General features: G+C 45.5%; 2 protein-coding genes across 3 annotated transcripts in view; both read left to right on the plus strand.

Annotated features, from left to right (window-relative positions):
* The window catches only part of adamtsl4 (ADAMTS-like 4), a 32385-nt gene extending 26041 nt beyond the window's left edge, over positions 1-6344 (plus strand). The window contains exons 9-17 of the mRNA XM_080004745.1: positions 544-703; positions 1298-1543; positions 1989-2118; positions 2896-3100; positions 3619-3792; positions 3894-4070; positions 4159-4338; positions 5379-5526; positions 5683-6344. Coding sequence (XP_079860871.1) covers positions 544-703; positions 1298-1543; positions 1989-2118; positions 2896-3100; positions 3619-3792; positions 3894-4070; positions 4159-4338; positions 5379-5526; positions 5683-5813 — 1551 coding nt within the window. The 3' untranslated portion in view covers positions 5814-6344. The remainder of the gene's footprint in view (positions 1-543; positions 704-1297; positions 1544-1988; positions 2119-2895; positions 3101-3618; positions 3793-3893; positions 4071-4158; positions 4339-5378; positions 5527-5682) is intronic.
* Positions 6345-13266: 6922 nt separating this feature from the next.
* The window catches only part of celf3b (cugbp, Elav-like family member 3b), a gene marked incomplete at both ends in the record, with an annotated part of 28252 nt that continues 26518 nt past the window's right edge, over positions 13267-15000 (plus strand). Inside the window, one exon of one of the 2 annotated variants that reach the window (XM_080005304.1) lies at positions 13267-13419. In XM_080005304.1, the coding sequence (XP_079861430.1) occupies positions 13275-13419 (145 nt within the window). The remainder of the gene's footprint in view (positions 13420-15000) is intronic. The other variant, XM_080005303.1, reaches the window with a different exon arrangement.

Below are 15000 nucleotides of genomic sequence, written 5' to 3' on the forward strand. Positions count from 1 at the left end.
TTCTGTGTTGAAGTCCCCTGGACAGTTGGCAGAACAGAGTTGGCAAGCTGTGCTGCAACCAGAGTTAAAGCCCAGTGTTTTGAAGTGGGTATTTTGATGTTAAACAGCTTGAAAAGGCTCTCCGCTGTGTGATAGAAGTGGGAGATCCAGTGTTCCCAACAACAGTCTGGCTTTGTTCATATTCCGACTCCTTTCCAAACCACACTGACAAAACCCTCATATCCGAGCGGCTTCTCCCGCTTGATTGCCGCCCCTCCCTACACTGCCTCATCCCGAAGAGTATACGTTGCTCCCTTTGCCGTCGATTGAAATAGAATTAAACGATACTTTAAGTACCGCCGACTCGACACCGAATGCCGGAGTCAGTCGCGCCGAAGCTCACCTGCAAACAACAGGTGACCTTCACCACAGGAACCGTCCTCATCATCACATTTTAAATCAACAGATTGACTTTGCACGTTGCACGGCGGGGCGTTTTCCCACATACTTTTCACTTCTCATTATGTCTGTTTTTCCAACTCTCGTCTCCGTGTCGCTTTACAGATCATTTTCCACCGGCAGAACCCGGGCATCGACTACGAGTTCTACATCCCTGTGGAGAAAGAGGAGGCCGGGAGGGAGAGGCCCAGGGAGAGGGAGGCGGTGAGGGAGAGGCCGAGGGAGAGAGAGAGCGACGGAGGGAGGTCGCCCCTCCGCAGCGCAGGTCAGCCCCCCCCCTCTCACCGTTTCTCCCTCCGCTCTCGCTCGGATCAAAGTTGTTCTCGTCCATACGGTAGCGCCGGGGACGTGTGCGCCGGACGCGGTCGAATCGAACGAGCGATGAATCAAAACAGAAGGTCTCCAGTCACGATGTCGAAAAAATGTGCGAGCGAGACTAATTCAACGCAGATTCCGAGAGGAAGACTGACATGTTTATGGATTACACAGGGAGTGGCTGTGGGTCAAGCTGGTGGGGTGCTCACATGTATTGAGTGTGTGTGTGTGTTTGTGTGTATGTGGTTACTTCAATTTATATGCCTGCACACACACGGCTTTGTATACACACAATATATCACAGTATATACAGGAAAGGGATGTGTGTTTGTGTTACACCACACAGCTAATGTCTATGGGAGAGCCGGTGCGGGTGTGAGACGTCTGTTGTCATGAGGCCCTGAGCTCATGGTGACATCACCACCATTTGTTTCGCTTTTCTCTCTCTCTCATCTTGTTTTTCTCACTTTGCAATCTTTCCCTCTTTTTTCCTGTCTCTCCTCATCACTGACGTTTCGGTTTCTTCACCCCCCCCCCACCCCAGGTTCTCTCACGGTCTCGGTGGAGGACCCCATTCCTCCTCCTCCCCCTATTTCGCTCCCGTCTTTCCCCTCTTCGTCCTCCTTTTCCTCTTCCTCTTCGTCATCCTCCACAAGGTCCCGCCCTCGCAGCTCCGCCCCGAACCGAAATGCCCGGATCCCCCCGCGCACCGATCTTCCGCCCGACACTCAGTCGCCGTTCGTGTGGCGGCGAGGCGGGCTGACGGAGTGTTCCGTTTCCTGCGGGAAAGGTGAGCCCGTCTCCTGGCGTACACACTCACGATCTCCGGGTGTGATGCCAATACTGTGATATGAGACGACATGCCAAATGGGATTTTGGTTCCATGATCTGATGTTTTTATCAGGAGTGAGTCATCACCGCGCTGTCCAATTCTCTGACTTTATTAGACTTTTCTAGCTGAGTGAAATGCGATCTTCCTTGTCATCGAAAAACAATAATTCAATTACTCATGATCATTTTAGTTTTTTTTATTATTTGCAAAAAAAACAACACATTTTTCAATTGATTTCTCTATTTGCTGTTCAAATTCAGCAGTCCTATCCTTTAGTCCACCATTCTGTTACACCGTTAGATGTCTCCCTCTGGTGATCGGTCGCGGAACAGCACAACACTATGAAACTGATGTACATGAAATAACCTTTATCCATTTTGTCCTCTTCCCTGTGTCTCGGCAGGTTCTCAGTACAGGATGATCCTGTGTGTCAACCGTCACACTGACCAAGAGGTCCCCGAGAGGAAGTGCGACTCTGCCGCCAAACCCATCCCCGAAGAAGAGCCGTGTAACACACATCACTGTCCACCATTGTGAGCACGAGGACCTTAGAGTTACCACACCGACGCATGCATTTTTATTCTGTCAATTGTTTTGCTATTCCCGTTGAACTGCAAGGCAAATTTGTCCATCTCGGACGATAGAGAAACTGCACTCAACTGAACTACAGAGATAAATGTAAAAGAAGTCTGCACAGTGGGCCAAAGTGACGACAACCAAGGTTCTCCAAAATAGGCATCAGTGTTATAACTATTTATGTTAGCCATGAATGACCATTTGGGGCTCATATGAGGGTTGTCAAACAAAGACATATAAGGGTTGTTCTGTTCTTCTTGGCTAGTGCTGCATGCTATTCAGGGAAGATCTGCCCAAGGAACAATGTTTTCTTAAGATTTTATCAAAACAATGATCCCAATTAATACTACCTATTTATCTTATTCCTCCTACCGTCTTGGGCTGGTCCAACATGTCCATAAATCCTAATATGGCTCAGTTTGTAGTAAGTACACTCAAAAGAAAATCATTTGATTAGAACTGTGTGTCAACTAAAATCGCTTTACTTTATTAAACCTATATGTTTTAGATTTACGCAACTTAAAATGTACACCTTAATTTATTGATTTTGAATTCACAAACCCTAAAGAAGAGAAGTTTTACTTTTTTTTAAGTTGACCCAAAGTGTATTTTAAATTGAGATAGGGCTCCTTACTCCAAAAACCCTCGGACTGGTGAAAAACATCAACTTTCACTATTTAAGAACAAATGTGAGTTTTCCATCTTGTTTTCCCTTTCTATGCGCCGTCTCTCAGCTGGGAGGCGAGTGGCTGGTCGGAGTGCAGCGTGTCCTGTGGCCAGGGGCTGCAGCAGAGGCAGCTCCAGTGCAGACAGAGTTTTGGGAACCGCTCCACCATGGTGCACCCCCAGCGCTGTGCCAACCTCACCCCACTCGAGTCCACGCAGGCCTGCCAGCTCCAGCTTTGCTCCTACTGGGAGGTCAGCTCCGACTGGAGCATGGTACGTCAACCCTGTGGGGAATAGATAGTTGTACATGGAGAAATGTTTCTGCTAGTTTAGGTTTATTGTATGTTGGCATTTTTTGTTGTTTGCTTTTAATGTTATTTGTTCATCTTTATGTTTATATTTGTTTATTTGTTCATGGTTTATAATTAGGTTTATGGCCTATTGCCAATTCTTCGTTCATTATTTTTTTTATTCTGTGATAGGGGAGGGATCTATCTGTGATAGAAAATCAGGTTGGCTGGATGCATGGATAGATAAGATGGATAGATGATTGGTTGATAGATAGATGATTGGTTGATAGATAGATCGATAGATAGATAGATAGATAGATAGATAGATAGATAGATAGATAGATAGATAGATAGATAGATAGATAGATAGATAGATAGATAGATAGATAGATAGATGCATAGATACATAGATACATAGATACATAGATACATAGATTGATGGATATATTTATTGATATGCATTTATCCATGCTCATGTTCTCTCTATTTCCTCCCCCACAGTGCTCAGTGGACTGTGGAGTGGGGAGGAGGACGCGCAGTGTGAGCTGCGTCACCGATCCCGGCAACATTGTCAACGAAAAGGAGTGCAATTCCAGACTCCGCCCACAAGGAAGTGAGGAGTGCAACATGGGGCCGTGTGTGACCAACTGGTACTTCACCGACTGGTCCAACACCGTACGTTTTTCACGCACGCGCGCACACACACACACACACACACACACACACACGTGTCGTTAAATAGTTGAGATGACCCTCCAGTTGTGTGTGTCCCACAGTGTTCGGCGCAGTGTGGCCCGGGGGTGCAGAGGAGGGATGTGGTGTGTCTGACTCGAGGAGGGAGAGATGGGGGGGGAGGGGGAGACTGTGTGGGGGAGAAACCGGCAGAGATGAAGGCCTGCAACAGGGGTGCCTGCGTGCCCACCACCATGTGGTACAGCAGCCCCTGGACCCAGGTGAGAAAGGACGGAGGGCAGAAGCGTTGACACAGTAGGTGAAGGACAATCTTCCTCTCTTTAATCCGTTTGTTTGTTCTGTCCCCAGTGCAACGTCGTGTGTGGGAATGGAACTCAGCGCAGGGACATCATCTGCGTCAAGAAGATGGGAAGCGATTTCTCGGTCGTAGCCGCCGGCGAGTGTGCTCACCTGGAAAAGCCCGTTGCGGTGCAGGAGTGTGCGATGGGAGCGTGTCGACCTCAGTGGTTCACCACAGAGTGGAGCGCGGTAAGGAGCAATAACACCAATAATAATACCAATAATAATACTGTGGTGTATGGATGGGACCCTCCCTGGTTGGGCTAACAAGCAGCAGGTTAAAACCCCGATCTACACACACACACACTCAGGAGAGGAGCCCTGTCATGACATGTTCCATCTGCTCCTGGCTAATTCCACCTAGCCTCCTCTCTACAATAAACTGGTGTCTACAACCCAGTTGTAGACACCAGCCTCTGGTTGCCGCAGCTGCTTCTTCCCCGGTTCCTCTGCCGGACCCCTGGGTGCTGCTGCTGCCAGTCGGGAGAGGGCCTCCGGGGCATCTTCTGACAGCCCCTCTGTGTCCCTTCCCCGTGCCGGAGAGTCCCTGTTCAGGTGCCACTGTGGTAGTTCCGCCTACCACAAGCCACCCAGGTGGCGTTTTCAGGGCCCTCTGACACAGAGACACAGAGAGAGAGGAGGCTGGGTGGAGTTAGCCTCCTATTCTGATTGTGTGTTAGATGGGGGTTTTAACCTGCTGCTCGTTAGCCCAACCAACGAGCCAACAATCACATCCACACACCACAAATACCAATAGTAATACCTATAAAAATACCTCTTATAATGCACAATTATAACAGAAATGTGTGCAATCAAATAAGGAGTTTTATGGAAATGGGGAGTTATAGAAAATCGGGTGTGAAATGTTGTAAATAATCTTTACATACAAAAGTGAGGCATTTGTGTAGCTCATTTCATAGACAAAGGCAAAAACGAGGATGAATAATTAAAGCCAAGAAATAAAAACACAAACAACAATAAAAACAAAACAGATCAAGAGACTAAAATCGCAGAGATAAAAGGTCAAAGTGTGACTATTCACTGAAAGGCAGTTACAGATGTAACATTTTGAGTTTAGATTTGAAAGTATTACGCATTGGAACGAGCCTGAGATGAGGTTTATTCCAACAATGTGCAGCCCGGTAACTAAACTCCCCGTGCTTTATCTTCACTCTTGGTACACGTTTCATCTTTTTATTTGTAACTTTCTGTCTCTCTTTCCTTCTCAGTGCTCGCGCTCCTGTGGGAAGGGCCTGCAGGTGAGGGAGGTACGGTGTCTGAGGGCAGACAAACTGCACAACCACGAGTGTGACTCTGACGCCAAGCCCGAGCAGGAGCAGATCTGCAACATCATACCGTGCAGTCCCCAGGTCACAGGTTGGTGTGTGTCCGCATATAGGTGTGTGTGTGTGTGTGTGTGTGTGTGTGTGTGTGTGTGTGTGTGTGTGTGTGTGTGTGTGTGTGTGTGTGCGCGCGCGCGTGTGTGTGTTCCCTCTCTAACGACTCTTCTCCCTCTCCCTCTTCCCTCGTCAGATGAGAACTGCAGAGACCGGCGTCACAACTGCATGATGGTGGTTCAGGCCAGGTTGTGTGTGTACTCCTACTACAAGACGGCCTGCTGCGCCTCGTGCACGCAGAGTGCCCAGCGCGCCAAGAGGCACTGACCCCACACACAGATACAGACCCCACACAGATACAGACCGCCAGGCTCCCACACGGACGGGCGGATGAGGTCACCACCGGTCTAAAGAGAGGAAGGTCCTAGCGCAGACCACCTTCCGCCGCGCGGCCTTGTAGTGTCCTCCAAATAACCTCCGGAATCCCCCGTTTTTTTGTCCAGATTGTTCAGGTTAAACTCTGTGGAAGACTGCGAACCGGCTACGCTGCCGGGACATCCCCGCAGACACTTTTTTTTTAACGGTATAATGTAGCCGCAACTAATCTGGTCCGGTCATTTCTGCTCTGTATTTTCGGCGTTGTCGGGGCCTGGAAGGCGTCGGGACGTACTGTGCTCCGCGAGGCTCTGTCAGTTTTCTATGGCTTAAAATATTTTAATGGAAGCTGTGCACATAGTTTCAACAGTCATCAGATTTTTAAATATCCTCAAACTCGTATAATTAGATGTGCATACCACTGAATAGAAGGAGGATGGCTGGGTAGACAAATATGCCTGTGTGTGTGTGTGTGTGTGTGTGTGTGTGTGTGTATATGTGTATATGTATATGTATATATATATATATATATATATATATATATATATATATATATATATATATATATATATATATATATATATATATATATATATATATATATAATGTGTATATACGTATGTGTGTGTGCTGAGAATTTAATGGGACTTGTTTCCTTACACTGTGGACGTCCCTCCACTCCCATTGAGCCACAGTGGCTATCCCCAAAACCAGCTCTAAGTGTTTCCATTACATATCATATATGTTTGGTTTTTTGTTTTTTTTTGCCAAAAAAAAAATTTGTTCCCTCAAGTGCCCTCTCATCAGTCAGATAAACGTTTGGATTGATCAACCAAAGGAATGGAGTGAACCCGGAAGTAAGCGACCAAATACATCTGAACAGGGAGACAAGAACCTCGAGATACTAAAACCAGAGCACATAAATGGAGATCCCAAAGCACAGTTGTTGGAATTGTGCATATAACTGTTTAACAGCACACAGAGGATCGTGGGAGATTGGGTTTATATCTATGTAGTTGTTTTTTTTGTTTGTTTGTTTAGTTTTTTGTAACGTGACCTCCTTTTTAAAAAATCAGAGATGACGCAACTTTTAGGAAATTGCTGAGATGGAGATTGATACCACAATGGTAGAGCTGTAAAGAAAATGTCCATATGTTTCTCCTGTCTCCTTCTATCCTCTCTGTGCATCCATTGTCGCCTATTTGTGACAATAGCAATGATTTCTATCCTATTAGGGTAGGTGAAAACACAACGGTTCAACATAATTATAAGACGATTATAAGACTCTGACACGGACCATCAGAAGCTTTCTTGAAATATTCCTGAGAGGTGAACGCGGACGGTCCTGATTTATGAATGTGAATGGTTCACATCTGACCCAACCACTGTATGGAAGCGGTTGACTTTTTGGTTCCAAGCAGGCTAATCCTGTTCCTGTAGGCCTTAGAGGAAAACTCTGGTATCTTTAAACCTAATTGTTTGACCTTAACCTTAACCTTAATCACTCGGGTTGAGCCCCAATGATAGGAAAAGAAAAGGAAATAAGTAAAAAAATACCTCAAGTTTTCCTCTAGCACACTTACTCCGACGTGTTATCAGTGTTACGTGCATGGTTGTGTATTTTAGCTGAGATTTCAAAGCAGCGCTTTAAACATCTGCTTCTATCTATCTGTCTGTCTGTCCGTCTTTCTGTCTGTCTTCTCGTTCCATCTCTCTATCGTCTTTCTTCTCCCCTCTCCTTGGAAAACTCGTTCGGAACCACGTGTTCATGCGCCTATAGAGAGGAGAGTGATGTGTATATTTGTGCATATATATTTTTCTTTAACTTCTCTTTGTATTTGTAGTTCCTCGTGTTCAATAACAGGAGAGTGTTCATATGTTGTTGTAGACCGTTAGACACATGTATCCACATCTAACTGCTATGTAAGCCTTCATAAATTGCATTTTACAGGAGAATCAATACTTTTATTACTCGTGTTAATTTGAGTCTTTGATAGGGTGTGTGCGTGTGTGCCTGTGTGCGTGCGTGTGCGTGCGTGTGAACGTGGGGATGTGCACACATGCAAGCACGCTTCTGTGTGCCTTGTCATGGTGGCTCTGGATGTTGTTGTTTTTTCCGTCTTTCTCGCCTATAATCTCGTAGTAGAAAAGATGTTTTATAAACCAGAAAAAAAAAAAAGGATAGTAATTTATCTATTATCAAAAGAACGTGTAATTTATTTTTCTCTTGAAAAAGCTGGAGCAAAGTGCCCTTGTTACTACTTTCCAGAGTCTATGAGATTGTTATTGTTGATACATGGACAGATTTTCTATTATTTGCAACAGTGCAAACGCAGTGTGTCAGAATGTGCTACCACAGAGCTTCATTTTGAATAAAACTGTGGCAAAAGAGAAAAAGCCCGGGGGTGTGTGTCGTATTATGATTTGAGGAGGATTGGTTCCTGGGCTTGCCTCGAAGTCGTTTGTTATTCCCGTCACGCGGGGCAGAGGAGGAGGAGGAGGAGGCGCACGAACCCCGTTTGAGCGCCGGCCTACTCCACAACACGACAGTGGGTGGCGCCGTTGTTCAAAGGAAGAAAAAAAAAAAAAAAACACGAAAACAAACTCCAGAACAGGAAACTAGCGCGGACGCGTTGACCTGAGAATCTCGGCGGAACGCTCGATCCTCGTGCTTGATCCGTCGTGTGTGAACAGACTTGTGTGAAATGGTTTTTACCCGCATGTCTGTAGAAGCGGGGACGGGGACGGAGCCAAGCTAAAGCGGCGCCAGGCACAGCCAGGTCCCATGTACGTGCGTTGAGCGGGGAGGACGCGCGGTTTGTCACGCACGGGCCCCGCGGCGTGGCCCACTCGGCCGTACCGCGCGGGGGGGGGGGGGGGGGGGGGGGGGGTAAAGACCGACGCTCCGCACGGAACTCCGTGGCGGTAAATCCCCGGGGCGCGTGGGGCTCGCGTGTCTTTCCAGGCCGCGTGCTGTTGGGAGATCCTCGCGTGAGTGAGGAGGCGATGTATATATATTTAAATATGTATAAATGGGTGTAATATGTATACATATATTCATATGCGTGCGAGGACGAGCGAGAGCACACCAAAGATAAGATAGATATATATATATATGCGTGTGTGTGTGTGTGTGTGTGTGAACTTTATGGAGGAGTGTGTGTGTGTGTGTGTGTGTGTGTGTGTGTGTGTGGCAGATGGTGGCCTTTTAAAGTAACACTCTGAACACACTCTTTCCCCCCTCGCTCGTTTTCTCTCTCTCTCTCTCCCACGCACGGTTAGGATACGACCCTACCACCGCAGTGTTTTGGGGATAGTGGGGCAGAAGGGCTCCGATTTTTAAAATACTAATAATGATAAATATAGCTGCAGGCAGCAATACACAGGGTCCAGTTAAGTCCTGTTAGGTACGTATAACAGGTTTCCAAGGTTCCATATAACACATTGTACTGCACTCACGTCACTGGATGTTTCTCTTCTGTCGTTAAGTTTAACTGTCCCTCGGGAACGGTGTTTTACCGATGACGATCATTCCTGGATCATACAAAGCGAACACAAAAGGAAGCCGGTACCTCCAAATGTTCTTAGAACTTCCCGCGGTGCTAAAACACCTTCCGTGACCGATTATAGTTTTCGGGGTTTTGTAAAAAGCAGCATGAGTTACATTTTTTCAGAGTTTCCATTAAACGCAGCATCTGCTCGGGTCGTCTGTCTCCATGGGTTGTCTGAACGCTATGCAGTCCACAGGCGCAAGTCGCTGGATGTGAATGCGTCCCGAGAGACGAAGCTTGGACTGATATAACTTCGGATGATGGTCACAGAGCGCCCGGCTCCTAAAACCAAATATCGCGTCAACGTTCTTCTTCTTCCCGTACGATTACGACAAATGTGGATCGATATTGATCAAACTCGAACGGCAAGATGTCTGAAACGTACAGGTTCTAACAAGACCTCAACCATGTCTGTGCGTACCGCCGTTGTCGTGTTTCAGATACTTTTAGCCCGCTGTCAATACACGGGGTCCGGGTTAGTTGCATTAGTCACGAATTGCGGTTTTCCGAGTTCCCAAAAAACGTAGCGTCACTTCTTACCGCGCATGGCAAAGCAATCATAACACACTAATGGAGTCTACACTGCGCACCTCGCCCCAATGCGAAAGCCCCTCCAGAGCCACAACCGGCACATATATAAAGAATGGATGATGATGGTGTCACAAAGCACCCCCGCTCCACAAACTCGTCCCCACTACGCCAGTGTTCTGCTACTGGTAACTTCTCAGTTTTTCACTCATCCCTGCTCCAACTAACGATCGATGTGGATCAAACTTGGACCACAAAATGTCGGAAATGCCCCGAATCCAATTAGACCTCAATCATGTCCGCGGGTTCGGCGGATGCCAGATGCCAAGTGAGGAAGAATAGTGGTAAAACACCCGAACAAAAACCATAGGGGTCGGAACGCCAGACCTCTAAAACTGTTTAACCAAAAATCCCAAAAGGCTTTTGAAAACGTTGCTGTTAAAAATGCATGCACAGAAAAGTGATTCTAACTGAATACAAACGTGGAAAAAAATGTCCCACTGCCGTTCAGAATATGTATTCTCTCGCTCGCGCTCTCTCATTCATCCATTCATCCATTCCTCCGTCCGTTCGTTCGTTCGTTCGTTCGTTCATTCATTCATTCATTCGTTCGTTCCTTCGTTCGTTCGTTCATTCATTCATTCTGTCATCGTGTCTGTTTATTTGGGCGAGCGCGTGAACAGCTGTCGTGGTCGTGAGGGCTCGCGCTGTTTACGTCCAGCAGCGTTTCAGCACCAAGGCCAGGGCTCGCGGCAAGAACAATAGACGGCTCCGAGCACCGCGCCAAGGCACCGTCTCAAAACGAGCCACGTCTCGGCAAACGAAAAAAACCCCGGTCGCCGTGCCCGTTTCCCTTCCGCGCTCGTTGTTTTTTTTTTTTTGTTTTTGTTGTTTTTTTCTTTCTTTCCTTTTTTCAAAATAAATAAAGAAAATAAATAAGATATACACGCGCACACGATCGGCGTCGCGCCCGGGCCCGCCCCTCGGCGGAATGAAATCGCGTGAAAAATGACATCGTTCTCACTATTCGCGTAGCGTAGGTCTGCGGCCGACAGTGAAAAGAGACTCGTCGACGGTCCCTGGATGGCACGTCACAAACTGGCCGCCCGCTCGGGAGGGTGAAGTGCGTGCGCGCGCGTGCGTGGGCGTGTGTGTACGCGTGTGTGTGTGTGCGTGCGTGTGTGTATGTGTGTGTTCCGCGTAGGGAGGGAGGGAGGGAGAGGGGGGAGTGGTGGCGGAGGAAACGGAGAGAGAGAGAGAGAGAGAGAGAGAGAGAGAGGGAGAGAGAGGGAGATCGAGAGGAGGAACTGGCACAGACCGTCAAACACTACCGTAGCCGACAGAGGAGGAAGACGTGCGGGGGAAATAGTGGAGGGAAAAAAAACGGGGAGGAAAAAAAAAAAAGAAAAAGTGAGAATAGGTCCCAGAGATTTGGAAAATAGTGGAACACACGTCAACGGGGGCAGCTCACACATCCGCCAAGTTACAGAGTTGCATTTATCGGACAAGCGAGGGGCTACGGGGGGTCCGTTTTGATGTGTCGACCCGTGAAATATAATTATAATCAGAATAAGCGACCGTGCGGAATACACCAGTTAATTTGAGGGGTCGCGACAGGGGGGGGACCGGTGACAAACTGTGATTTCGGAGAGTACGTGCCCAAGAGCCCCCGACGCTTCTTTTCTCTTCCTCGGAGCGGAGCGAGACGCCGCCGATCGCAAGCGATCGCGATAAAGGAGGGAAAGGGAAGGAAAAGGGGGGAAGAGACGCCGGCTCGGAGACGGGGACTGATCCATCCATCCATCCATCCATCCACCCACCCCATCCGTCCTCCTACTCCCCGAGGCGCTGGAGACACAACGGCACAAGCGGTTTAACTCAGACTGCAGGGTCGAAGATTGCGTCCAGAAGCTTCCTCTGAAACCGGTAAGAGTTTTTAATCCGTGTTTTTTTAGTTGTTGTTAGTGTGTGTGTGTGTGTGTGTGTGTGTGTGTGTGCGCGCGCGCGCGTGTGTACGTATGCATGTACGTCTGTAAGTGCGCGCGCGTGCGTGCTGTGTACGTCGAGCAGGATCGGACAAAGAGCAGAGCCCCGTGGCATCCAGTGAGTGTGTGTGCCCGCCGTGCGTAGTAACCTACAGCTGGCTAAACAAAGAACCCGCTCACAGCCGCTCCATATGATCCTCATTCATGCTCCCATGCTTTATTCCTAGGGATCCCCCGAACGCCAGCCCAGCCGTCCAGCCGTCCAAAAAAAAAAAAAAAAAAAGGTAACGCACGACCTGCCGCAATTTTCTACCAAATCTCTTATTTAATTCGGAATAATGTGGAAGCTATAGTTATCTGATTGACTAATTAACATTTGCATAATTGTTTCGCGAGGAGCGCTGGAGTCCTTGTCGTCGACCGGGCAACAAATAAACAATAACAGTCACCACATAATTCCAAATAAATGTCTTTTTTTGGGGGTTTATCTTTTGACAAATGTGATTAACATATTCCCATGTGTTGTAGTTCAAGCGTAGGCGTAGATTGTGGGTGGGCACGTCCGAACACGTGCATTTGCCCTCCCCCCATAAAAAAAACATGAAATTACATAAATACAGACATTGCCACCATAAATTGATGCAGAAAAGGCACAAATGAGTGCATAAAAATTCACCAGAATGCAGGAAATGACGTGTTTGACGCTCAAAATTTCCTGGGGGAGGAACCCCCCCCCCTCCCACTCCCCCCACTCCCCCGCTTAATATGGCCCCCCAAAATATTCAAACGAATCCTACGCCACTCTGTAGTTGCATATTTTAGGAATTGTATTAATGGCAAGGCAAGCATTAATATTTGATAGATATTCAAAGGAACTTTTATCCCCTTCCAATTTTTTTTTCTTTTCTTTTTACAAATTTAATTTACAGATTCCAATGTGTTTCATGCCAAGATATTTTGCTTATTGGTTCTTTGTTTTCGGAAAAACTAAAGAAAATAAAGAAAAAATACTTGTATTAATACAATTACTATTCATATCTAGGAAGAAGTATAGTAATATATAAGAATAACCTTTATTTGGTTCACTGTATATATAAGATATGTTTTTTGTTATTTCCCCATGTTTTATAGTTCATACCCAAATATTTTGTGTAGGTGCTTTATTGGAGGAAAATAACTTTAATAATTAATATTGTATGTTCCACTTCTCCATTTTGATTTTCCATCCCTCTTTTCTTTACATTATTTACCTCCAAACAGAGCCCCGTGTCTTCTCCTCCAGGCAATCCTCTTCCTGATCTGATAGCCCCCTGGCCCCTTCAGCCCCAGTCGCCCTCTCCGCTCTCCAGATGAAGGAAGCAGACGCGATCAAACTGTTCGTGGGGCAGATTCCCCGGAATCTGGAGGAGAAGGACCTGAAACCCATCTTCGAGCAGTTTGGGAAGATCTATGAATTAACTGTGATAAAGGACAAATACACTGGAATGCACAAAGGTCAGTTCACCATCACTCCATACACACACATGAATAGATAAGAGAGATAACAGATCCATAGGTGATTAATTGAAAAGGTATACGTTGTTTATTGTTTATAAGATAAACAATAAATATAAACCTAAAAATGAAAACAATGAAAGCCTAGCATATATGATGTACGATAAACCTAAACATTAACTAGTGGAGAAATTTTCAAGAGATGTAGATAGATAGGTAGACAGACAGACGGATGGATGGATGGATAGATAGATAGATAGATAGATAGATAGATAGATAGATAGATAGATAGATAGATAGATAGATAGATAGATAGATAGATAGATAGATAGATAGATAGATAGAAAGAAATGCTGGGTTTTGATGGTGAGGCAAACAGATGGATCGTCGTATGATGAGTGTCACATGTCGCCATGGAAACTGTCACAGATTATTTTCTCCATTCCCCACTCTCACTTTAAAACAAGAAGCCTGCAGCAGCAGCAACAGCACAGCGCTCCCATAATCACTCTCTCCACAGAGCATTTTTCCCCACTGAGTGTTTAAATCTAAAGACTAGATACATATATACAGGAAGTTTACCCCTGTTATTACTCTTATGTTTTTCATTCAAGTTTTAAGGCTTGGTCTTGTGAATATGTGTGTGCGTGTGCGTGTGTATGCATTTGTGTGTTTGTGTGTGAGAGAGAGACTATTTACAAAACGGGTAAAGCTGTTGCATCCCTTCTCAAATGAAAATCCCTGTGCCAGCTCCTTCCTGACGCCCAATCCTAAAACAACATGTCAGTAATCTTCAAAAACACAGAAATGTGCCCGCATATTTGTGCGCACACAGACACATAGTGGTCAACATGCGTGCGCTCACATTAAATGACCTGGGGTCCTGTTTGTTATGAACCAGATTAGGCTGAATGCTCCAATCAGTGTAATGGCTCTGTAAGCGTTTGTGACTAAGGGGAAAGAATCTCTTATTTGGAGAATCCCTTGTTAGAGCCCCCAGTAAACCCTCTTAAGACCGATGACATGGAAGGTTAGGTGTGTGCATATATATATATATATATATATATATATATATATATATATATATATATATATGCTATATATATATATCCTCGTATATGTTGTTCCTTGTGAGAAAAATGTATTTCATAGATAGTTAGATAGATAGATAGATAGATAGTTAGATGGATAGATACATACATACATACATACATACATACATACATACATACTGTACATACATACATACAGTATATAGAGTATACAGATACATAAACACATAGATACATAGATAGAAAAAAAATGAAACAAACAAAATGTTACTAGAAGATAGAAAAATGTACAAATAAATAATGAAACCTAAAATGTACTATAAAAAAATAAACCTAACAATAAACAATGAACAATAAAAAAATATCCATTGGCAATAGACCATTAACCTAATGATGAACAATAAACAAATAAATACATATAAACCAAAAGGAAAACAATAAAAACCTAACATATACAATGTACAATAAACCTAAAAATTATCTAGTAGAGAAATTTTCAAGAGATGTACTTTTGATAGATGGATAGACA

Source organism: Zeus faber (genome assembly GCF_960531495.2).
Source record: "Zeus faber genome assembly, chromosome: 8".
Taxonomy (NCBI): domain Eukaryota; kingdom Metazoa; phylum Chordata; class Actinopteri; order Zeiformes; family Zeidae; genus Zeus; species Zeus faber.